Consider the following 25,895-nt stretch of genomic DNA (forward strand, 5'->3'; position numbering starts at 1 on the left):
CAAGTGACTATTCAGTGTTTCACGCAAAACTCAGCTCAATCATTTGTAAGTTTTGACCGGGCAATCAGTCAGAGACAGACTGTTAAAATAGGACTCCAAACTGAACAACTACTGCGCTTGCAATAAAGCTGGTTTCAAACCGGCATTTCTAACTCCACTGGCCTCAAAGTATTTTTACAGTAGTTTCAGTTGTCCAACATGAGTCATAAGCTGCTGTTCCACAGTTAGCACCACTCTTCTCCTGTGAAACATACTTCAGGCTTTCAGACTACTCTTCTCTTGTTCCACAAAACTTTGGAGTGAAGAGCTGACAAGTCTATCCAACGTCTTTAGTTTTCCTCTAGACTGCATTCCTAGGTGTGCCATTGTGAGTCACTGCTTTCATATTTGAGGCGCTTGATTGATGGTTGCAGATTCTGTGGGAGGCAACACCTACTTCAAAGACTTCATGAATGGCTTTGCGGAAGCAATGAAAATTGTAGTCTATCAGACCTGCCAAGAAGGAGGGGAAGGGGAGAGGAAAAACTGTGCTCAGGTTGGCACATTTACGTAATCAACAGAGCTTCACAATCAATATAAAATGTTTCATTTAACCAACAGCTATTTTGCTATTTATTTTAGTATTAATTTGGATTCAGAAGATTTAACAAAGTTTTACTGATGCCAGTATTTATCTAGACTGTCTCAGTTTTTAGAAAAAAAAAAAAAGGTACTTATTTGGAATGCAAGGTGTATATTCAATAATTAAACAGCAGGTGAGGGTACAACACAAGACTCTACCCCCCAAACACATGCTAGTAAGCACGACCATCACTTGAACGTTATCTTGCACTTTATGTTATTGATATATATCCTAACTGCGGTGAGAAAAACTTTGAGGTCAAATACAGTACAGTTATTAAAAGAACACATCTGCTTTTTCTCTTTTTAAAATGCCAAGGTAAGTACTGTCACCATTTAAGTCAAATACTTTGAAATTAGGGCCTATGCTGTCATTTCTACCCCATAACATACACAAGAGCATTCATACCATCATCTCTTACAGGTCCAAGCAACTATATAGTTGGTTAGACCTGCAATGTATTAAATACTTTGTTCTAAGTTCCTACCACATACTGTACTAGCCTACCACTGTCGATTTCTTCAGTCATACGTTAAAAAAAATTACATCAGTGCAACACGTGATAGAGAATATGGCTATTCACAATACAGCAGCTGTCAAGCAGAACATAATGAGCATTACTCCATTCTACTGATTCTACTATAGCAGATGGTAGTGACACAGGCCACATTAGCTACACAAGTCATTTCAGCAGGAGGACAGTGATTAAAACAATGATTCACAAGAATAAAAATAAGACTTCTTTATACCTATCTCTAGGAAAGGAGGAAATTCCTCCCAGAAGAAATTAAACAAATCTAGTTACACAAAAATCAAGGTGACTTGTAAAGTCATATTAATATTTTATAGTTGATAAAAAACATTAGATAAAAGCTGTTCAATGGAAGGGAAGTCCTTACCTTTGCGCTCAAAACTCTCTTCTCTAAGAATGCAAACTAATGCCAAAAACTTTGTTACTTCCTTTAAGTACAGGACCGTTGTGTTATTGAGCTTGATAATTGCCATTGACTCTTTATCATAAGCACTTCCAGTGCCATCTTCCTTTAACCTAAGAAAGAACGAGTTAACCCAAGACATAATCTAGTAGGCATGCATATGTAACTTCAGGACAAATACCTATTAAATGCGGTTCGAAGAATATTACTCATACTGAACAGTGAATGAGTGAAGAACCTGCAATGCAAGTCTTAATACTATTGTAAGACCATTGTCACACCTTAAGTTTCTCAGGAAAGCTAGACCTAAACAGAGTATAGGCCTTCACTAGATACTATATATCTTAGATAAGCAGTTAAGAGCAAGCTATCAGCATGCATTCTTTTGATATCAAACTAAGAGCTGTGGCTGTTCAGTCAATACTGTTCTCAGCTTACAGCTGAGCATTCGTAATGGAGGTAGTATAGTACATCAGTTATAGCATAGCTTACCTTCAAACCAAAGAGTCACTGCTACTCACTGCCTCACTGTGTTTACAGTGCCACAGTAAGGTATCAAGTGATTGGTTTGAAGATTCTAATGCAGGACTTCTACATAGAAACATCAATGGAGTGACACCTCAGTGAAATTACTTTTGGTAAATTAATACAAAGGCTGCCTTAGTGAGGCTGGGGCGGGGGAGTGCAACAGGGAGCAGGACACTTTTTGGTCTTAAGCTAAACCAGCCTGCATTTACAAGAAAAGATTAGGATGCTGCTTTCTATCTGCATGTTATTAGCGTTAGTTAAATTATTGTAGAAGCAAAAGATGTATCACAAGCTACTTCTAAGCACTCACTCCTGAAAACAAAACCAAAACAAACAGTTACACAACCCTGGGTTGACCTGTCAGGAGACAGACCATTAAATGTTGCGGTATTTCTTGGCAGCGCTGTATTTTCCACGCTACAACCACAGTTCTAAAATAAGTTACCGCTTCTCCAGAGCCACTTCAAAAATCCATTGTGAAGTATAATTCAGCCATAAATTGTGAGAAACAAGCACTATATGCATCCCTTGGAGAAAGTCAGAAAGAGCCAAGTTGACCTCACAAAAGCTGTTCTGTTCAGATAGTGGCGAGTCTCAAAGCAATGTGACTGCAAGTTACACTTATGAGCTATGGCATACTATCAACCCCAATTATTTGCACGTATTAACAAACTTGCACCCACCATGCCAAATGAGACACAGCAGTATTCATATTTACGTGAAACACTTGACTTTTACAAATGTCAGGTGGCTGTCTAAGGCCATGAGTGGAGGGAAACAAACTGAGTACAAATGCTCGATCCAGCTGCCAAATCATTTGGCTTTATTCTAGTTACAGAACCAATGTGCTCTACAGACCAATCGATAGCATCTTGCTGGATGACAAAGCCAGCACCACTTGCACAGTTTGCAACCTATTCTACAACTTTTAAGGACTTTTTTGCTAAGAGTATTCATCACTTACCCATATATACAGGAAACATCTATCACTACATCAATCATGTCACAGCACAACTCGTATGACTGCATGTCCACAGGGGAACTGTCTGTTGCGATGTAGATTTTGCTGACTACATCGAAGAGAAAAGCTTTTTCAATGCCTGAATTCTTCAGAAAGAGAAAGAATTTGGATGAATTTTTAAAATAACTACATTTTTTAAATCTCAAGTAGAATTCATACACTTTCACATTCTTAATAGCAGGAAATGGTTTAAACATAACCAATTTAGAGGCTTAAGACAGAATCAAGATTTAGAGCATATAGTTTATAAATACAATACCCTTATTGCCATAGTACTTATCAACATCACCTTCTAGTTGACAAAAATAAAGCTGGGGACTCTGTTAGAATTCTTTTTAGTTTATTATTTACCAGATCATAATTAAGGTTACATTTTACTATGTTTCCAGAACCCAAATTCAGCAGTTTTCCTCTTCTGTGGTTCTATTAACTCCAGAAGAGCCACACATTCACATCCACCTGATGGACCAGGCTCAGAGACGAGTTACTTCATAGTAGTATGCTGACACTTAAATTTTACGCTTGTAGTATCTTGGCAGTTCAGTTTCTGTGTGAGGCAGCTGCCATGTAGTTTAACATGCAGAGCAAATAAAGTCAGCTTCTAAACTTATGACTCCATGAAGAGTATCACATTATGGCAGTTATGGGTATGGAAAAGCACCGAGCCAATCGTACCATCCCATTTGTAACTGAGCACTTTGGCAAAGTGCATGTGTTCATACCAAGTTCAGAAGCCTTCTGCTGCTAAGCAAGTTACCACATATACACTATGAATTTCTGGCAAAGCTTAATTTCTATTTATGCACCAGAAGCAGTCCTTATCGCTTCTTCCTAGCTAGTCTGAATACCCAAGGCAGTGTCCTGAGGACATCCAGACGATCCTTGTGGCATCAGGGCCATGCTCCATACCCTCATGGCACTGAGCAGGGTAAGCATTAACGTGCCCTTTACCCACTGGGCCAGGTTATTACAGACAGTCCTCTACCAACACAGGAAACAAGCATTATACAGTAGCATGGGGCGACATGTCTGACCCACACAGCTCCTCTCAATCGCAACTGGTTTTTTTGCATGTTGTCCACATGCCGGCAACAGCCTCACAGACATAACTTAAATGAGAGGCTACTTCAGCCTTGTCTCTAGGGTGATATTTTATTTGATTTCAAGTATACAGCAGCAAATTTCTATGTCACAAATTCTATAAGAAATGCAAACACTAAAAGAATAAGGGCAAAAGTCTCACAGGCCACATGAAATAGACAGTTTAGTTCAAGGCCAAGTTCACATTATGAAAAAAGTCTCTTGCCAGTACAAATGCCTTAGCAGACTATCAGTGTATCGTGCTGGCAGAAAACTTCTGTATCAACAGTTATAACCAGCCAAACTATGCTTTGTCAGTATTTAGAGAAACCCACACAAAGCACGCACCAGTACAATTTAGCTGTGGTAAAGAGCTAATGCAGACAACCGGGCCAGCAGAGTACACCAACATGAGTGCCACCCGAATCTCCCAAGGGCAGATCTAGCCAGCGTTCCTTAGCAAAAGGACTTGCTTTACCATTCCGTGTATTTCACTCAAAGTTCTGTTAGATTAACACTTACTGATATAAAGATATTTAGTAGATTTTCCAGCGTTGGCAGTTGCGGAATGAGCTTCTGTACCACTTTACTGAAGGCTTCAAATATTGAATGGTCATAGATACTGGTCAAATAAAAGCTGAGATGAGGAGGGAGGGAAAAGGAAGAAAAAAGAACAAAGATTCAAGAGTATTTCAGAATTGCAATAGAAATGTTAAAGCTATGTTTTCTAACATTCAGGCCTGATGATTTAGCTGGGATGCCTTTATCACAAATATACCTGGCAACTGCACCAAGAACCTAATTTCTGAGCGACTAGAGTAAACATGAAATAGACTTCCCCGTCCCCGGGAGATGGGAGAACAGACAGAAAAATTTGAACAGGCTTTCAGCCTCCTTAGCCTACAGAATGCTTATCAAAAAGGCATTAAACACTCAACTAGATTTCTTCAAGTCTCGTTCCTGGTCTTCCACTTTGTTCACACTAACACCAAGAGATACTGGCAATACTTAAAAGCTCCACGAGAATCCAAATAGCAGTAAAACCAGAGAAAAGATAGCTTGTTTTAAAGGTGTCGGTAGAAGACACCTTAAAAGCAAGCCAAATATCAAGTAAGAGACTAGCTTTTAAAACCAATCACACTGAAAAGTCAGTGCTAGCCAGGACTAGAAGGCAAGCAGCTTCCCCTCCAGGCCACATGTACAAATTTGGCCTGTTATGCTGAATGAAAAGTATGCAAAAGGACCTTGAATTATCAGTGAGTTTATTCATAAAATCTGTTAATTGGAATCTGATACAGTAGCCTGCCTTATTTGAGTCAGCCTAACAGCTGAGGCTTGGCCATAAATTCAGCGGTGTATTTTATAACAAGAGTTTGTGCAATATTAAGAAACTAACAAGGCCTTGCTCCGGTCCACCCACTGTTACATCTAAAAGCTGTTAGTCTGTATGCATATCAGCAACAGTAGAATCACATATACCAGAATCTTTAACTCACCTAAGGTGAAGTTTTTCAAGCCCAGCATCCGTAAGGTCATCATTAGCCCTCTGATGAATATCCCTCTGAGTTTCGATTTTATGGTCATCCGATAAACCATCAACTTTATGAATAAAAACTTCGAAGTTCATTTCCGGGTTGACCTTGTAGGCTTTTGAAACTGTAATGTGGAGTCTTGTTAGAGCTTCCATGTAGTCATCCTGTAAATCAGTTTTGGCAGGAATGAATGACAAGGCTTTATCTCCAATAACTATTCCATTCTGCACAAGGACAAAATATTTCAGCACAAGGACAAAATATTTCAGTGCAAGAACTTCACTTCACTTCTGTAACTAAACAGAAGTATGGGAGAAGAGAACACCTTGGAGTGTCAGAAATCCAAGTATCTTAGATTCTATTATGTAAATTAAGTTGCATTAGCCATACAAGGCTCAGCTACACAAAACTAGGCTTCAGAGCAAAAGGCAGGTTACACTTCAACTCCAGCAAAAGGTGGCAGCGATCTCTGAGAGGGTCCTAATAACCAGGTAATCTCCCACGGTGCAATTCCTAAGTTCATTAGAAGCTACCAGATACCCAATAGTACCACTACTTGAAACTGAGGTCAAAAGTGTGCTGTTATTAAATTAAATTAACTCCACAGCAGTCAACAGCAGAGGGAAATGATAATTCAGACCATCTGGCACAGGAGGTTCTCACTATTATTGTAGAAAAGGTAAGTTCAGAGTACTTGCCCCTTTCTACTCTCTCCACCGGGAGCGTACGTTCCCGTCACTTCACAAAACTAAAAACCACACACCAAAAGTTAGATTGCCAACGCATCCTTTCATATGTAACAGACGTTTTACGAACTTATCTAAAAATATAAATTATTAGCTTCTTGATCATTCCTCTCGCACACAAAGCAAAAAGAAAACTTCCTCGTGATTCTTAGTGATTCATATTTACCTGGGCATCAATAACATATATTAGAGCACCTGTTCCTCTGAAGATCATTTCATAATCAAATGTTGGATCAAAAAAGTCCATCTGTCCAGGAAAATCCCATATTTGGAAATTCACAAATGAACTGTTGGAAATATCGTCTTTGTAGATCTTGTTGGTACTTTCCAAGAACAGAGTCTCATTGGGAGACATTTTGTGAAACACCACCTGTTAAAAGAACACAGATAATAGTCTTGACTTTATCTTACTAGAAGAGATTGGTAGAAGTTCTGCAACTTGAATCTTACAGATAGGTTTATCTATTCTGAAGTGTACAGTTTCCTTTTGGTAAATAGACAACTTCCTGCATCAGCTAAGGAAATAACCTACCCTCGACCAGAACCAAGCAACCAAATACAGTTAAGCATTTTCACAAGTCTAAATAACACTGCTGCCTAAAGACACAGACATCCCAGTTACTCTTTCTTCCTTGCAAGTCTAACGCAGTATTTTCAAATTCTGCTATATTAGCCAATTCAGATCTGGTATAAAGCCACCGTGTTAATTAAGCAACTGCAAGCTTTTAAGAACTGTTCCTTTCCAGTCTTAGAAATTCCTAAAGGAAACTTTGCTTTTAGTCTGGTGTCAAGTGTTACAACACAACGTAATTAGACTGTACCTAAACTAAAAGTGTACAAAAATAACATCTCAGTTTTAGAGACCTGAATAGCTAGGTAGTTTGCCATCTATTGACAAGTGACTTATGTTTGCTGACCCTCTCCTTTCAAGTACCCTAAAGAAACGATGAAAGCTTTCATGCCAGTTGGTAAACGGTTTAGCTGCAGTGATGAAAAACATACTCATTGCTAGTACTCAGAAAGCCCCGCTGGGATTTTAGCCCTTCCCTGAACAAATAGAACTAGCATGTAACCCCACGGCAAAGCAGCCTGTAGCAAAAGCAGTCAGTTTTGACAGCGAACACTGTGCTAAAGCAACTCAACCATATATTACAAAAGTGACTACAAACGTAAGGTGGTCGAATGCTAGGACTGCATAAAGAAAGATGTCTCCTATATAGCACTTGGTAATTTTTTTTTTTTTTAATGTTTCACACAGTTACAGAAGTCATCCATTAAAGAGACCTAGCGCAACAATCTGTCAAAAAAAATGCAAGACAAACAACTCCAAACCCAGCGTAGTTAATGGATTGTTTAGTGAGGTTCAAAGTAGTATGTCAGCCTAGATTTTTAAGACCAAGAAAAAAAATACAGTTCCTCAAGGCAAACATTTGAGGAAGCCAGGATCTAAACAAGGTTTTAAACAGCAGGACATCTGTGCGGAAAAGTAAGAACAGTTCTAGATACGTAGCGGCTGTATTGCAAGGACTAGAAATTCCTCAGGGTTTGCAGCACAGTTTTAAAGCATTCTGAAATCAGTATTCCTTCTTTGGAACTCAGCGTCTCCCACAGGGAGCAGGACAGAATTAGTGAATCCAGTTTAAAGCAGATGAGTCTGAGAAGCAATGCCATCATCCCCCTTTCCCCTCCTTCCCAAAGCAGCGCGTTTCATCGGATTGATGTTCCCCATCTGTTTTTTTACACTAATAGGGGAACCAGGACACAGTTTTCATCAAATTCCATTTCTATCGCCTAGCATCTACCCCCACTCTTACTCACTTTACACAGCTTCGATAAAGCAAATAAAAAGGCTGTGGAAGCACCTGACTGGAAGCATGCAGCTAACACTGATGCCAAGCAATTTTGACCAGGCACACGCAGGCAGAGCAGACAAAGCTAGTAAAATTCTAAGAATCTGCTGAGTTTCCTCGCTATGGCTTTTATCATTCCCAGGTGTTCCTTTTACACCTTCAACATCCAACGGTATCATCAACTTCCTGGCAGGCTTCCTGCTTTTACTGTATTTTAAGAACTTTTCACTGTCAGTTTGAGCACTCTTAGCAGTATGCTCTTTCAGATTTTTTTTTTTATCCCTCTGAACTTCCCATTCACATCTGACCTGCCGCGATCTCGAGTTTTCAGGATTTTTTTTTATTTCCTGATTTGTCAATGTTTTCTCTACAATAACTTCTCCACAGCAGCACTTGGTTTTATTTTTGAATTGCAGCAGTTAAGCTGCACTCCTGATGCAGTATTTCTGAACCGCCTCCACATTTTTTGATTGCCCTTTGGTTTTTTTCTTTTTAAAACCTCACAATTTCTGTCTCAATTTTCAAGTAGTCACCCTTCCTTGGACCCGCGAGCTGAGTTTGTCCAACATGTTCGTTCCCACTACCTTAAAATTTGAATGGACTCCCCAGGGAAGCATGTGTTTGTTTTTTCTTTGGTGGTTTTTTTTTTTTTTTTACAAATCACAGAACAGCCATATTCAGAATTTCACTTCCAGCTGAAATGTTGGCCTGATCCATACAAACAAAAATTTCCCAGACCACCAAACAATAATCCTATACATCAAGTGACAAGCATGACTTCCACAACATCCCTACTACAAGAGCTTATGATCAAATATAACCTGCCACCGCAAGACACCTCATCGGGTACATTGTAGCAACACCTATAAACTGCAAGAAGAATATCTAATGCAGGAATTGCAAGTTGCTGAGAAAGTAACAAATCTAGGATAGTTTCCCCTTTTTTTGACACTTTGGCTGGAAACATGAATAACTGGTTTATATCTGAGAAATCTAGATCCTTTTCCTCAGAAGGGAAACAACAACCGGAGCCAGAACTTTTCTAAGAATCTTCACAGTGCAAGTAACCTGAAGGGAAGAACCCTTCCCTGGGAGTTGTCCCAAGCCACCACGAAGCATGCCTCAATTAAGTCTGTACAGCCAAAGCAGGCAATTTGCCCTTCATAAACAACCAGTCTCCCCACTGCAGCACAGGATCATTCTGCACATAAAAATAGGCACCTTTACCTATAAGTCCAAATGCAGAATGGGTTCTCAAACTCCATTTTTTTTCCAGTCATAGTAAACCCCTTTTTCTCTTGAGGTAATATTAGACTATTTCTATTGCCCTGATGTCCAGAAAGGAGGAGGTCCCTGAAAAGAGAGAGAAAAGGTATGGTATTGCAAGATGGTGTTGAGACTCTACTAATTGGAAGCGAACAGCTGCTTCACAGGTAACAATGAAAAGCAACTTCCAAAGGATTCCCTAACAGCAGTAATACGTACAATCATTTTATCATTGTCATGCTTTCCAGAATCTTTGCTTTAATTTTGTGGATTTCTTAAGCTGCTATAATGAATGAGATGGTCTCAGAAGTAGCAGCTGTCTTTTTTTCCAGAGGAGAGATTGGGGAGGTGGGGGGGGTGACAAAGGAAGAGGGTAAGTACAGCGAAAGGAAGACAAGACAGACAAAGTTTTTAAAGAAATTCACTAGTTATTAGGAGCACTACATTACATCTTGCTGTAAGATTTTCTAAGTATTAGAGCTTGCTACAGAAGCACAACAGACAGCTGGTTCTGACTCCCTACTCCCCCAATTCAATTCATTTAACACCTTTAAAGAAAAATGGGTATAAATGGAAGGTTTACAGCAGCTCCAAACAAGCTGCTGCTTTAGGTTCTACCACACACGCAAATTCCTCCCCCAATAATATATTTATGCTAATCTTATGAAGGCAGAGCAGCAAGACTGGTGACCATGACAAAAAAAAACCCCAAAAAACCCCACCACCACCACACCACACACACACAAAAAACCAAAATCAGGTACTCTGTTTGAACTCTTTCCAGGTTCCTATTACATAATGACAGTACAGTAAGTCCAGTTATGCAAGTCATAAGTCTGCACAAAAATTTGTTTTATAAACTGAAGCAATCGTCGCATTCCCAAAATCTTCTAACCTCAATTTCCTACTGAACATTCACAAGTTATATCAGTATGGAAAATCCAATTGTCCAAAGGAAAAAAAAGAGTTCCTCCCCAGCACCATCATTTTTTTTCTTTTGTGAGAGGCCCCCTGTTAATATTGCTCTCAGTAGAAGGCTGGAATGGTTTAATAATTCATGTTTTTCACACAGATTTCTAGATTCCCACAAAGCCAATACTTTTCCCGATACAGTGTTTATCGTGCATACCCCTAGTCTCTGGCAAGGCAATCAACAACTAGTGCCCAGACAGAAGGGTCAGGTCTGCTTCTGATCATTTTTGGACTAGACAGATTTATGAGCAGGGACGCTGTTGAAGAGAAACTTCTTGATACTCCAAGAGTGTCTCAAATTATTGCCGCAGTTAGTTCACTCAGGCAGCAGCACAATGAGCTCCTAGGTAACAGAACTACAGCTTCTAATTCCTAAGCCGGATCGGCAACCAATTGGCAAAAGATAAATTCTATGTCCTCTTACGGCATACTCAACATCACACTGTTCCCTTCCTATACAACTACTTGAATGGGTGCTCAGAGAACAGATGCTAGCAACCTTGGTCATTAAAAAAAGTCCAAAAGCTACATCAATGAAGTGACTTGTAAAGTCTTAAAATCTAGCTGCAATTTGGAGTTACTGCTTCCCTCTACCTTTTAGGGTTCACTTTTTTCAACTGTGGATAATGCAATAAGATCTCTAATGAGAGTCTACAATGAGCGCCGTTCACATGACTAGAGACTTAGAAAAAGACTTTCAGTGCAATCACTGCATTTGCACATACAGTGGGGGCATTAGGCCTAAATAATGGGGAATAACTGGAAAGACTGAAAAGCAATGACAGCCCAGTCTGCCACTGCATTTCAGAATAGCACAATGGAAAAAATTTCTTACTAACAGATATGGTACCTTTAGCAAACCTTGTCTAAAGAAAGGGAAGCCTACAGCAAAAGATAGGAGTCTTCAGACTACAGTTTAGAACCCATTAGTCTAGTACAGTCTATGGATTACCAAGTAGTCTGCATAAGATACCTAAAAGAAGCAGATTCATACCTGCTATAGTGCAATGTCCAAAAAAGGCTTCTCTGCATAAAACCTTTACAGAAATCTCTGAAGGATTCCACACTTGCATTTGAAGAAAGTTTGAGGCCCCTAAGTCTAGAGCTTCAGAACCACTGCTTTTCACTAGCAACACTTTCCCATAAAAATATTACCTAAAAACTTCATAATAGGGACTGCAAATACAAAACTTGCACTGAGAAACAAGGATTATTCTTAGCGCTACACTTCTCTTGAGCTACGTGGCAAATGAAAAGTCAGTTTTGTCTTATTTTTATTAAGAAAGACTAGCAACTTCACGAGGCTACCAACAAACCTAAGGCACCGAAACTATTTTATTTCCTCCTCGACCAGCAACTCTCGTTTGCTCGGTCTAGTGTACTAAAGGAAACCAGAGGCTGCCGTTCTGCTCATACAAAAGCAGAAGTCTATTTCAAAGGATCAAAAGGCCGAACAACAACTCAAGTCTTCTTCCGACCGGAAGCGCTAGCTGAACACCACACACCTGTACCGCTCGCGGTGCTTTCACCTCCGTGAGAAAACACTTCATGATAAATTTCACACCAGTATCTTCGCTTTTTATTTCTGAAGCGCTGAAGTGAAGAACTACAAAGGCTACAACCTATGCTACACAACCTTCCTCTCTAGGGCAGATGATCGGAGTCCGTTCTGGGAAGTAAGCACCTTTAAGCAGGAGCCGCCCTTCGCTCCAGCTTCACCACATGCGCCCACATTAAAAAGCAGAAATTGCCTGAACAGCAACACAGAAAGGAGACGGAGCTCGGCGCCGGAGAGGCAGCGCGGCAGGCGGGGGCGGGGAGCCGCCGGCTGCCCCTCACCTTCTGAATGGAGGACTTCCCGCTGCGCCGCAGCCCCATAAGCAGGATCCGCGGCTTGGAGTCCGCCCCGCCCGCGCCGCCGCCGGGCCCGCCCGCGCCGCCGCCGGGCCCGCCGGGCCCTGGGCCTCCCTCCAGCTCCGCCTCCTCCTCCTCCTCCCCGTAGCCGAAGTCCTTAGGGAACGAGTCCGCAGCCCCGAAGCTACCCCCCACCAACGCCGGCTCCTCAGCCGTGCCCGCCGCGCCCGCCCCGCCGAACTGCAGCGCCATGTCCGCCCGAGCCTGCCGCCCTCCAGCCACCAGCGCCCGTCCCAGGGCCTCCTTCTGCTCGTCCAACCCAACCCGACACCACACAGCCTTCCCCGGATTGGCTGGCATCAAGCTCCGCAGCGCCGATTGGCTCAGGCAGGCAGCGAGGTAGGATGGCTCCGGTCAGACGACCCGAGTCACCTGACGGCGCTACCGCACGTGAGCGGGAGGGGCGGGGCAAGCAGCGGCCCAGCCGCGCGGGGAGGGCGGTACCGGCCGCCGCCGCGAGGAGGGACTGGCCGCCCTCGCGGGGGAGCCCGCACGCGGCACGCCCCGCCCCGCGGGGGGCGCGCGGCCAGCGGGGCGCCCCGTGCCCGGCCCCGCGAAGACAAGCGTAAAGCGAGGCACGGGAGCCCCTTCCTAAGCGAAGGTCACCTGTGAAGCAAGGTTCTTTATGTTCATCAGAGTCATTAATTGTCTACCGGCACTATTTGTACAGGCAGGCACCTCGACTGAAGTTTTAACAAGTACTTGTTATTTCATTGCAATCCTAATTTCAGGCTCACAAGACCACGCTGTTTGCAGAGGGAAGCAAATACAGTTAGGAAAAGCGTCAGCGTGTATTACTGCCCTCACACCCGACGTCTCGACCAAGGAGTCCTTCATGCCCTGCGATGACCTTGACTAAACACCTTACCTGCCTGCTGCTTCTTTGGCAAGACATGCCCCGAACAGTGTTTATTTCTGTCTTAGTCACATTACTGGCAGCACACGTTGAGCTGTATGATGCATTTTGTACAGCATTATCCTCTCCCTATTTCCACATAATGCAACTTAAGGCTAGGTGTATGTTCTAACTTACAAAGGAGCTTTCTTCTCTCCCTTGCTGCAGACAGTGGGCCATTTTTTCTGTTCGTGTTTTTTTCAGGGATTTTGTTTGTTTGTTCGGGGTGGGTTTTTTCGTTGTTGTTGTTTTACAGATTTAACACAGTATTTTCCCCTCATTTACCTCTCTTCTGGTCTCTTTATATCAATAATAGGTACAATAGTAAGATAAGCAACCATTACATTCATTAGCCCTTGATTTCAATTCGTACATTGCCTTTAGCAAAAGCTCTAATCCATTCTACCACACCTGTAAGACAAGCTGCAAAACCCATCCTAGAAACAAAGAAGTTAAGTATTAGACCTACTGGCTATTAGTTTAAGACAGCTACTGCACTTTCCCCCCCCCCTTTATTTTTCCTGTCATCAGCTGCCTTTAAAGTACCTAGTTTTAGGATAGGAGACAAATGCAGCTCTTTGAAACGAATTTTTTTTTTTTTTTTTTTGTAAAGGCCAACTTTGCATTTCAGAAGAATTGTGAAGCCAACTGAGGGGAACAGGGCCCACAGAACATAGAGGCAAAATTAGAAATCTGAAGTCACACACACATACTTCTTGGATTTTCTGCCCTGCCTAGATTTTCTTTTCCCCATTAGATGAATCAGAAAGCAGAACTCTCCACATGGCACTCTTACATGCACCACTAATTACACAGGACATCCATTACAAGTAAGAATTTTGTATTCTGTTCAGAACTCTCCAGGCAGCATCTGGATCAACTCTCCAAGGCCTGGTTTCTGAAACAGGATCAGAGACATAAACTGCATGGAAATAGGTACAGCTCATGCAAACTAAAAAGTGTAAGTTCAATAGGTACTGCATCTCCAACATTGTGCTATGTCCTTCACTTAACATAACTATACTCGCTCCTTTTGTGCCCCTCTGAGTAGACAGTTACTTTATCAGCTTCAGTAGAAGCCTAACCTCAGTGCTGAGCACCAACTTAGAACGTACCTTGGAGGTCCTGCGTTAGTTTACAGTTGGTCCATCTGTGTCACATCACCCCCTCCAGTTAAAAGAAAACCAAGAGAGATCAGCAGTTTAACAGGACCATTGACCACGATGCGAAATTTACACAAAGTTGGCAGGCACAGTTATCTACAAGTTAATCATAACTATCACCTTTTCTTAAACACAGAAAGCAAGAAAGTTGGCCAGTATGCTTAAACTCATCAGCTGCTGCAGCAGCTGCACAAAAATAGCTGCACACTCATGATACTGCATTTTTTCTTTCTTTAAGATGATGAGGTAACAAAGTAGACATGCAGAGTTCATACACATACACACAAAAAAAGGACTGCAGTTCTCAGGAAGCCCTTTATTAAGTCAAGGCATTAAAGGAGAAACTACTGTTATTCACCATGCTTCTCGTCTTGAGGTGGTTCATACTGAGCCAGCTGTGGATTTAAAGAGAGGAATTTAGTTAGCTGCAACATTTCAGAGACACTTTCTACATTAAGAAATGTAGGAAAACATTTGGTCTGGAAGTGTTCCATTTACTTTGTGTATTTTAATCCATCACTGATATTTATGCGAGTCCATTTTCAAGTCAGGCAACAAAGTAACCCCTCAAAACATCAACTGGTCACATTGTGTAATCATGCAGCTATAACAAGGGGACTTTTCAAATGCCCTTTCAAGCATTAGGTCTTGCCCTTAATTTTTGCCTGTTTCTTGTTCTAGGTCTCACTAAGTACTTTTCATCTCAAATAGCAGCTGATAATGATCAGAGCCTTCTAAGCTCTGATTTCACTGAAATATGATTAAATGAAACAGTCACTCTCACAGCAACTGTAGCCAAGTTAACATTTCCTGTAATCATTCTAGCTTTCGTTATACTTTCTGGGGAGTATGGCCTAGGCAACTATGCACTAAAATATGACCTTGTACAGTTATTTCCAAAGAAACAGTTGAAGGTGTTTACTTGACCTCAGTTACATTAAAGATAAGCTCAAGCTTCAAAAACAATTCAAGCATTAGGACTGAGTCTCTGAAATATGCCAGTCCAGTTTCCTCAGTTGAGATTCTTCCCCTCTCCTGCAAATTGCAGAGTAGGTTAAAAATAAACAAAGTACATTAAAAAGTTAAAATACCCATGTGTTCCTCATAGCAACACTAAATTACAGCAATCACTATGCCACTAACAAGAACCACTAACATAGCATTTTGTCCTTCTTGTAGATTTTACCACAAAAGATGGCCTGTACACAATCCAAAGTCCCTTTTCTTTTCCACAAAGGGCCTAACTATTGACTTCCTGACCCTGTCCCACCCAAATACCTGACATTCTGACCAATAAATGTAAGGAAAAGAACAGATCTTCACAGATGAATGTAACAGAAGAACACCACCTATTTGGACATGATTCAAGTTACCAATAAATGCACAGTTAAAGGCATGTATTTTATGCTAGAAAGCTGCTAAAAAAAGAGTTAAACAGTAGTGTTCTCCTGTTCTGTCCATGTAAACTTCTACAGTACGTCAGAATGACAGGCAGAAGATGGTAGGGGAAAGAAAGCAAAAAAACAAAAACATTAATACTGGAAAACACATAAAGCAAGAGTTATCATTTGAAGGCTGAAGAAGGTGAAAGCACAAATAAACCCATGGTTATGGAAAGGCTTACTTTCCTGGAACAAGTTTTGACTTTAAAAGATTCCTTTAAACAAAGACCCAGGTTACTCTGCTTTCATGTGTCTACTTACTATCAGTTGCATTTTTAAGTCGGCTACGCCGAGTGAACTGCTGGTCTATTGCTACTCCCCCTAAAATTCTGCTCTTTGCCATATTTCCTAGTAAGAAATAACAAATGTAGCTGTAAGGACTCACAGTGGGTAACAGAGAAGGAGGAGAATTACTAGGACAGCAAGAGGGCACTCCAGATGAGAAATACAAAGGGGTAATGCCCAAGAATCCCTTCTCCCAGAACTAAGGTGGGATGGTTGTCTCCCAGAAAAAAAACCATAGGGATGTTCACATATAACAACAGCCATCCTCTTCCAACAAATGCACGGAAACCTGTAGCAGCACATAAGCTACTAGCTTATTAAAGTTCTCAAAGGTTTCCTCCTTCAGTGTTGTTAGGTTTACAGTCAGTGCCCTCTCGTAAGGGGAAGTTGTTCACATCTCAGAGCTGTTTCAGACAGCCTGTGGACCCATTAAAGAATGGCTCTGCCTTAGCCAGCACTTCAGATCCACTGTTGTTGCAGATAGAGGAATATCAGGGTCGTTTTAGCCGAAAAGTGCAATTACTGTTCCACGTGGATATGAGTGCCTCCACTGGTAACATCCTGCCACATGCAAGTCCGTGCCAGGTCACACAAACTAACATATAATATTCCTCCTTCAGTTTGCCTTTTGAAAGCCTTTATAATAGATACATTAGCTTTTTTCTTTTTCAAAACTCTTGTGGAAGCATGAGCTACATAATATCAGACAACTTAAACACATCCAGACAGGACTGAATGAAGACATGGGATTAGCCTCGATAACACATACTTTCACTAAATAAATAAAATTCCTAGTTTAGCAATACTATTCTATGTTATAGAATATAAGAAGTGTCCTATCAAAAAAAAAAAAACCAAAACAAACTTTATTACAATGAATTCTATCAGCATTCCTCAGCCACGAGGCTAAACAATGCAACAACATTTGTCAGTTACTCCAATGGAAGAAAGTTAGCTTATTCTAAGTATTAAAGTATTCTTCTTGTTGTGTAATATGGAACTACCGAGGAACACTAGACCTTTACCTTGGTTTTCAGTTTTTTATTTTCTTCCAACACAGCTTCGTATTTTTCTTTCATCTCTGCCACTTCCAAGCGAAGTGCCTCTACTTCTGGATTCTCAGGAGCTGAAGCTCCCAGATGATGCTTCAGAAAGCTGATATTTAGATGTTAAGTATTTCTTCAGTTAGATAGCATAACTGCACTTTAGTTTTAACACTTATGACAAAGTTAGTGCTGCAATACACGTGACTGAAATTGCATTAAACCACTTAAGATTACTACAGTGCTCTTCATCCTACAGGATGAAGTTACAAAAATAAGAAAGCTTTTCAAGTTCATTGGTATATTCCTTAAAAAAAAAAGAAAAAAGAAAACAAGACATCAGTACACACAGGACAAATAATCATGTTTTACTACACCCTCCTCTTCTTTTCCTCTCTTAAATGCAGTTTTGAAGAGTTAAAAGGAATAACCAAAAGATAGAAGCAATAACCAAAAAGGGAGGCTGCTTAAAAACAGCAAGAAACAAGAGACATAAATTTCTTTCCCCTCTTGTATTATTTAAAAAAAAAAAAAAAAAAAAGGAAGTGTGAAGAAGCTGACTTCAGAAGCCACAGATACTGTAAGTACTCGAATCTAATGCTGCAGGTCTACAACATTCTGTAATGGCCTATAACAACTTCACAATTGCTGGCATACTGATACACACAGTTCTCTTGCATCCCATCAGACTTTGTTAGGTTGTAAGAATGCAATTATTAGCTAAAATGCATCCATAAAAGCCATGTTCTCAATGCAAGTCTTCTAAACGAGCCTCTCCAGTTCACCTACGAGTCAGAAGCAGTACCGCTGTTTTGTGTGAAGTCTCTACGAACAATTCACAGAAGAGAAAAAGGATACTCCAGTGCACTATTTGGTTTCTCTGGCTCTTCATATAAGGCTACCAACACTGCAAATAGAAAATATTCAACAACTGCAAGAAGTTCATGCAACTCTAAGTTTTTAAAACATATACCAACAGACAGAAGGCATACAAGCTGCATGCCACATTTATAGCGCATTTTCCTGTGTAACAAGATTTTTACCTGTATACTTTGATTTAAAGAATAGGTCTGCTGTACAGGAGGGAACAGAGCATCCCACTCAGTAACAGCTAGACAGAAGTTTTGCTGATCCCCTAACCACAGTCTTTGGCTATTCTAGCATAGAACACAAAACAGCCTGGACAATTTTTACATATTCCACACATAACCCTAGTATTGGCTTTCATCAGCAAAATTGAAATTCTAACTATTTTGAGTCTCGCCCCTCATAAACCATTACTTCCACTCAAGCTACATCTTTGAACCACAGGACAACATTAGCACTTCGTAACTTTCAGCATACAAGCAAACCTCCATTGAACACCTACAGTTACAAAACTAAACGGCTACCATCAGAGTAGGTGACACTGATAATCTTTATGGATGAGGGCTGCAGCGGCCAACAGAGTGCCGGAGAGGTCAGGCACAAGCAGCAGTACCCTGACAGCTTAAATAAAACTAGCCGTACACATACCAACTCCATATCTGGAGAACTCAGTCCCATGAATACTCAGAAAGTTCCCAAACATAACCACTCCCCCCTCCCCACAGGGGCACACACATAGCTACAGAAGATGTTTGCTTTCATAAATACCTAGATGCCCTTCTCCCAGTTTCAGATGTCCACACTGCACAGCCAAATTGGTTTTAAGCTAAGCACCTAAGTTAAAAACAAAATTAGTATGCCACACTGCTTGGAAGCCTTGTTTTGCCATCCTATAGGATGCTTAGTATTGCGATAGAAAGAAATCAAATGGTACCCACACACCAGGCCAAGACTCAGCGCGGCACCTATTCGCTTGACATCCTAGCTCTGCTGCTCCCTCTTTAAACAGCGTATTTTTCAAGCAGGAACATTAACAGATTTTCTCCACATACTATTGGAAGGCTCTCAAAAAGACTTCAGAAGGATTTAAAAGATGCTAAGCCATACAGAAAGTCAAAGTATGCATCAAGTTTAGCATCACCATTTCCCCCGTTCTCATACGGATAGCCACTCTCAGAAAACTTACAGGTTCATTAGTCTTAGGAGAAGCGCCAAGCTCCACTCAAGAAAGGATCTTTTTAAATGGAGTGTTTTTAAGAGCACATTTGCTGTTATTTTGTCTCAAGCATTTACTTTCTCTGGAAAGCTCTGGCAGAATAACAACCCCCAAGAAATTCAGCTGTTTCCAAAAGCAAGCATAGAGAAAAGCACTTTGGCCGACTAAGAGCGGTCTCCAACACACCACGTAAGGAGAAAGGAACCGCCTTCCTGTTCCTTACGTGTCTCTACCATTCCTATTCCACAGTCGACCCACACGCAACGAACGTGCGAACTGCCAGAGAGGAGTTAACGCGTTGCAGTTCACAGGCCACGTCTCCAGAGAGGTCCTCTGCCCTCCCCCAGCGCGCACCGCCCCGCTGCCCAGCTCCGGCTCGGTTTCGACCGCCGCACCAAGTTTTCCGGGCGAGCTCTGCCGCCGGCCGCCACGCAGACTGCGGAGAAAGAGCGAGCGGCTCGCCGAGGCGAGGCGGGAGCCAGCGGGGAGCGCCGAGGCGGCCCGAGGGGCGGCCACCCCCCAGCCGTGCCAGGGCGGCAGCTGCGCCGCGGGAGCAGGGCGCCCCGCGGGGAAGAGCCCCCACCGCAGAAGCGCCCGAAAAGCCGCCCACGGGCCCCTCGGGCGGCACGACGCGGGCCGGAGACTTACCCTTGGTGAGCGTGTCCAGCACCCCCGACTTCTCCAGGTACCGGCGGAACTGCTCCCGTTTGGAGTCCGCGGCCTGAGGGAGGACGCCCACACGGTCAGATCGGCGGCGCCCCCCCCTCAGCTACGGAGGCGGCTCGCTGCACCAGGCCGGCCCCCACCTCCGCCGCGGAGGCGACACGAAAGGCCAAGCCAGCGCCAGTCCGCGGCCTGCCCCTCCGCGCAGACGGCACGGCCAGCCACACCAACCCCGCGCCGCCGCCGCCGCCGCCGCCGCCGCCGCCGCCGCCGGCTCGCTCCCTCCTACCTTGTAATGCGCCATCTAACCCTCACCGCGCCTGCACCCAGCCGCGCGCCTGCGCCCTACTCTTTTACGGCGCGAGCGCTTCCCAGCGGTTACCATAGCGACGGGACACCAGCAACGCCCTCGGCCTGGCCCTGCGGGGGCGGGCGTCGGCTGCGGCCGCGGCAGCGCCTCGCCGCCCTCGTGCCCTCGCGGGGGCCCTCGCGGCCGCTCTCGCCGCGCGCGGAGGCGCCAAAGCCGGCGCTGCGCTCCCTTCCCCTGGCGGCTGTGGCCGCTGTCCCGCTCCGCCCGGTACGGAAGCGCGTCTCGGACCCAGCCGTTCCGGCGCTCACCGCTGCCGGCCGGTGCCGTGCCGCCGGCTGGCGGGCGGGCGCCGCGACGGGCGGCCCCCGGGGCTCCCCGGCGAGGGGCGCGCTGCCGCAGCGGGGGCCGTCCGGACCACGGGGCGGCGGGGCGCGGCGGGTCGTGAGCGGGGCCGTACGAGCAACGCCTAGCATTCACCGTGTCTCCGAGCGGTGAAGCACCGCTGCGCCCGGTATCGCGGCTTTCGGTCCGATCGGTTAGCTGTCGTGCTTGGGGCTTGAGTAGGAACTCGAACCGACTGAAAAATCACAGGAGGAGAGAGTTGCGGCAAGCTGCAGCGGCAGAGTTGCCTACCCAAGGGGCTCCAAACAGTTACATGCGGTGAACTCTTCGCATCGGAAAGAGAGTCTTTTGCCTTAGCCTGTTTTAGAAAACGGAAGCCGTTATACCAGTTCATTTTCATGAAACGCTGTGGTTATCTACTGACTGATAAAATCTGTTTATTACAAAAATAAATAAAAGAACCAACCGAATGATCTTGGACCTGCGATGTTAGGGTCTTTTCACACTTTTTCTGCACGCTCTTCTGCAATGTCTTCAATTTGCACTGGAATTAAGTTACACTTTTCTGTTGGCAAGGTGCTGTGATGAAACAGAATGTTTGACCCATGTCCGCACACACACAAAATAAGAAAAATCCTCTCTCAGCAGCAGAAAAACAAATTCTTTTGTATCTTGTCTTGAACCAACAGAAATGCAAATGTCATGTCCCATATGTGAGCATCTAAATCCTAATTTTCTATTATTTAGACAGTGTGAGCGGAGTGCATTAAATACTAGGCTTTTTATTACAGAGACATTAAATGCAAAACGTGCATTAGCACAGTTATCACCCACAGAAACTTACGCATCAAGAAATGCAAGAATTAAAGCCACAGTAGCAGTATTAACTCAGCTAAATCAAGCTATACATTTATATACATTCCTGTATATTACACAATGTTAAATTTTACAGTGTAAGCAGAATTACGTAAGGCTGTATTTATGTATACAAGTAGAGCAATACTAGAGGTGAGAAGAATAGCTGCTGGAGAGAAATCTACAGTGAACAGTTTTAGTAGTATTAATGCATATTTCTTATGTGGACAAATTAATGATGCTGCTGCAAGCAAAAGAGCCTTTTAGGTTTTCTGGCTCCTTTTTTCCTAATATTGTACAGCCTTCAGCCAATCTGAAACATGGCTGGCTTGGAAGCATAATGATAATGCACATTAAGAATTTAATGATGCCATAACATCATGATGCTACATTTCACAAATTATTTTTCCAGTACACATACAGTAAGTCAAATCCACTAGTAAAAAATACACGCATACACTAATGCATCCCAGATGTGACCACCTCACCAAGTATTTACAGCCTGTCAGTGCTGTGCGACTCAAGTAAATGTATTTCATTCATAGAAGTCTCAATTACAAATGTGACACAGTATTTTGTTCATCTTTCCCTCCTTTATAATTTCAAGTTGTTTCATGTAACTTGCCTTACACTATATGGACGGGAGCAGCAAGTGGATGAATGTCCTTTATTTGTTTTATTACCCCCATAAAAAGCATAAACGGAAATGCTCCTTCTAAACAATTATAAGTATTCTTTGATTTAAAAGTTTTTCAGAATTCAGGGGACAGATGGACCCCATAGCATCCAGAAAAGGAGTAGTTTTACAGTTTGATAAACCTTTTCTATGTTTTTTTGACATTGTAACTGAAAGTAGGACGGTACTACCATTTTTTCTTTTTGTTTTCTCTTTTTTTTTTTACCATAGTAAGCCTTCTGGTTTGTAAAATCCAAAATTTCTGATTAATAAATCTCAGTAACTTTTTTCTGATTAAAAAAAAAATTGCTAGCTTATTAGTGTTACACAAAATCTCAAAATTAAAGCTCAGAACTCATTTGTAATTCATGATGCTTTAAAAATGTAATAGTGTAATGGTAATAACATACATAAAAATGGTAATAGCATACGATCAGAAATTCACTCTAATTTTTCTGCTGAGGAAATCAGTGGTGATACACTGAAAAAAAAAAGTGTACCGTGGAGTCAAAGAATTAGTGATACATGTATCAGATGTTTTGTTCTTTTTGTATTTAACACAGTTCAAACAGCGGAATATGTTTGACTTTCTGCTTTCAGACAGCTATCAAATGTCTGTTTGAATTCTCAGAGAGATTAAGCAGAAACATATTTACCGATAATTAATTTCTCCTGAGAGCACCAGTGCCATTTTTAGCCTAATTTCATTTACTGGTCTTCATAAAATATATTGTTGGACTGTAAATTTTGTCTTCTCTTTTTATTCAGTTTAAATAGTATCAGCTGTGATTTTATGCCTGATTTTTCCTAATATGTGGACTTATACGATGTATGTTTTCCTTTTTAGGTGGAAGGGCAGTGTAGAAGTTTATACGCTGAGGTCTAAGCCACCCTTCCATTACAAAGGAAGTAAAGAGATTCTTTAAAAGTTACTTAGCTAATATTCAAAGGGCTACACAACTTTTCTATCTATGTGAAACAGCTGGTTAAAGTTGAATGATTTAGCTACTCTTATACATAGGTCTTGCTTATGTCGCAATGTTCAATAATTATCCCAGCATTGACTAGTGCGATTGACGGGTTAACTCACACTATATTTGAAGATCAGTGGGGGCACGCCTGCTGCTGGCATTACTTGACAGCGACAGTCGCCTAGACAGAGAGAAAGGCTTAGGACTATCACAGTTTCTACTTTGTTTAGATTCTGAGCTCACCTCCCCTGTAGAGTCAGGAGTGTCTGCTCGGCTAGAATTTTTTACGTCAGGATTATAAGGAGGTTGGGCTTTGTTTGCACCAAAACTGCTTTGTCTTCTGTTGCTGTTCTTTGGAAGAGAATTTGTTGAAGCTCCTGCACTCTCAACCATTGCCGAGCAGTTCCAAGACGAACCGATTCCATGTTGTCTTCTGAAACCAGCAATAGGAAAAGTTGTATCAAGTTGCAGGGAAGTTTGAGATTGCATTTCAGCAAAGCTTCTCAAGCATGTGCTCGAAGCTATATCTGTGTTCTGAGTAACAACAAGAAAATGTTTCTTTTCAGCTTTGTTTTGCGCATCATGCGCTTCAGTCCCAAGCTCGCCAAGCAAGCCTTCATTATTATTTGTGCTAGTATTTTGAGTCTGATTGTCTGAAGCATTTGTAGCTGGCCTCTTCTTTGGCGATTTATTTTCCTGATTGCGATGGGTGTAATTGCTGCTCATTTCTGTACGGTTATTTTGCACAGACTGAAACATGGGAGGAGAATCTAGAGTCGGGTAGACGGCAGTGTCAGTTTGCTTTTCCATTAAAAAGGTATAACCGCTAAGTGCAGAAGGAAGAGTTTTTTGAGGAGTGGTGGATATTCCCAAAGAAGAGTGTGGTATCACAGAGTATTTCTTAGATTTGTTTACGTAGAAATTGTCAGGGTCATCCTTGTTTTTATTCTGCCTGCAGAGTCCCATTTTAATTTTTCGGAATCCTAGGTGGATAATTTCTAGGATATTTAAAAGCAAGGATACAGTCGCTATTGATTGCATGAATACTATGAACACTGTCTTTTCTGTTGGTCTAGATACAAAGCAGTCAACTGTGTTTGGACATGGATCTCTCTGACATTTATAAAGGGGATCTAGATGAAAGCCGTAAAGAAGATACTGCCCAATCATAAAACCGACTTCCACTGCAGATCTTGTGAAAATATGTATCACGTAAGTGCAGAGCAAAGAGCCTCTCAGGGGTGCTTTGTTTAGCTTTCTTTGATCCAATTGCCGGAGTTCTCTCTCCAGCCTTTTCCGATTTTCAGTCATTTCTAATTCAGTGCTTTCGAGTTCCACTCTTACCTGAGCTTTCTTTTTTTGCCTCTCTTTTTCCAAGGCTCTTAGTCTGTATAAGGCATGACCCATATACACCAAGGAAGGGGAAGACACAAATATAACTTGCAAGACCCAGTATCTTATGAGAGAGATGGGAAAGGCCTCATCATAGCACACATTTCTGCAACCAGGTTGCTCGGTATTGCATATAAATTCTGATTGTTCATCATTCCAAACATCCTCAGTTGCCACTCCGAGGACAAGCATTCGAAATATGAAGAGGATTGTTAGCCAAATCTTTCCAATAATAGTGGAATGAATGTGGACCTCCTCTAAAATGCCTCCAAGGAAATTCCAGTCTCCCATGGTTATTCTGCCATCTTAACACTAAAATGTATGAGAGAAAAAAGTATCAAACATTGTAAAAGCTGCAGTCCTTCCTTAGCGCATTATGAAAAAAATGACACTGGGAAAAAACATCGTATCTCACATTGTAACCGTGGCAACATGACCCACTGCTCATTGATAATCTAGGTATTATTTTTTCTCATCTACAAAATGGAGAAGTGCATCATCCGCCCGTGTCTAATTTATCAGTAAAAGACATCCTGATAAGCACATCACTATGAGGTATTAAGCACCCTCTGTATGCATCAAATCAGTGGAAACTAAGGTGCCTGCCTTGTAGTGGGATTTTAAGAGCATTATGCAGTCTGTTTGAACCATCATCCAATAGCAGTGTGAGAGCAGTATGTTTATATTTAGGACACTTATGAAGGTAGATGGAATATTTCCTGGTCCTCCTTTTCGGATGTTCTGAACCCCACATCACAGCTGAAGTTACGGTAATGTCCAGTTACTGTTTCACAGCGAAAATTGGTTGTACAAAGGAACTCGAGAGGCAATAAAACATCTCGCTAAAATTGCATTGTTAAATTAAAAAATATGTTTAAGCATATAATTTGGCACAGACAATTGCTTTTTGTTTGCGGATGTCAACAATAAACAAATAAATAGAATCACCATAATAGGTCCAGTTTCCTCTGATCAATGATACCTGCATTTGAAATACAGAATAGAGTGCCTAAGTGTGAAGCGTTGCTATCTTTGGCCCCGCTTCCATGCAAAATAAAGGATTTATGCAAAAATTCTCTACCAGCATGTTCCTAAATGATTGTCATCTGAGTACAGATAAACTGGTAGTATATGTGTGTAATTGCACATCTCGCCTTTCTTTCCTATGTTTGTTTCTTTCTCCGTTACAGGATACTACATTGCGGACAAGATTTTAAATTCCTTTTCAGTGTTTATGTTATCGTATACACTAACAAAAATGTTTTTCTTTTTTATGTGCAGGGATAACCGGTACGTCTGTAGGTTTACC

At 42.1% G+C, this 25,895-nt stretch overlaps 3 protein-coding genes across 3 annotated transcripts; all 3 read right to left on the reverse strand.

Moving 5' to 3' along the window:
• RRAGC (Ras related GTP binding C) lies at positions 1 to 12,658 on the reverse strand. The gene is made up of 7 exons (XM_050909985.1): positions 12,392 to 12,658; positions 6,631 to 6,834; positions 5,683 to 5,882; positions 4,709 to 4,823; positions 3,050 to 3,192; positions 1,522 to 1,670; positions 1 to 492 (listed from the first exon to the last, which is right to left on the reverse strand). Exons 1-7 carry the CDS (start codon positions 12,656 to 12,658, stop codon positions 341 to 343), a joined length of 1,230 nt encoding a protein of 409 aa, XP_050765942.1. The 3' UTR covers positions 1 to 340.
• A 2,145-nt stretch (positions 12,659 to 14,803) lies between these two features.
• MYCBP (MYC binding protein) lies at positions 14,804 to 20,344 on the reverse strand. The gene is made up of 5 exons (XM_050909986.1): positions 20,330 to 20,344; positions 20,026 to 20,098; positions 18,153 to 18,201; positions 17,277 to 17,406; positions 14,804 to 14,919 (listed from the first exon to the last, which is right to left on the reverse strand). Exons 1-5 carry the CDS (start codon positions 20,342 to 20,344, stop codon positions 14,875 to 14,877), a joined length of 312 nt encoding a protein of 103 aa, XP_050765943.1. The 3' UTR covers positions 14,804 to 14,874.
• A 2,970-nt stretch (positions 20,345 to 23,314) lies between these two features.
• On the reverse strand, positions 23,315 to 24,877 carry GJA9 (gap junction protein alpha 9). Its single transcript, XM_050909948.1, has one exon. The coding sequence runs from the start codon at positions 24,875 to 24,877 to the stop codon at positions 23,315 to 23,317; it is 1,563 nt and encodes a 520-aa protein (XP_050765905.1).
• Positions 24,878 to 25,895: the final 1,018 nt, after the last annotated feature.

The sequence above is a fragment of the Gymnogyps californianus genome, chromosome 22 (genome assembly GCF_018139145.2).
Source record: "Gymnogyps californianus isolate 813 chromosome 22, ASM1813914v2, whole genome shotgun sequence".
Lineage (NCBI taxonomy): Eukaryota > Metazoa > Chordata > Aves > Accipitriformes > Cathartidae > Gymnogyps > Gymnogyps californianus.

Excerpts from the sequence above, each read along its gene's own strand:
- RRAGC (XM_050909985.1), bottom strand. The coding sequence starts at position 12,658 with ATGGCGCTGCAGTTCGGCGGGGCGGGCGCGGCGGGCACGGCTGAGGAG. Across the intron at positions 3,193-4,708 it reads TACTAAATATCTTTATATCA|AATTCAGGCATTGAAAAAGC; the intron begins GTAAGTGTTAAT and ends CTCTTTCTGAAG. Across the intron at positions 1,671-3,049 it reads GATGTTTCCTGTATATATGG|GTTAAAGGAAGATGGCACTG; the intron begins GTAAGTGATGAA and ends GTTCTTTCTTAG.
- MYCBP (XM_050909986.1), bottom strand. Across the intron at positions 18,202-20,025 it reads GCTGGACACGCTCACCAAGG|TGTTGGTAGCCTTATATGAA; the intron begins GTAAGTCTCCGG and ends TTCTATTTGCAG. Across the intron at positions 17,407-18,152 it reads AAACCAAATAGTGCACTGGA|CTTTCTGAAGCATCATCTGG; the intron begins GTATCCTTTTTC and ends TCTAAATATCAG.
- GJA9 (XM_050909948.1), bottom strand. The coding sequence starts at position 24,877 with ATGGGAGACTGGAATTTCCTTGGAGGCATTTTAGAGGAGGTCCACATT.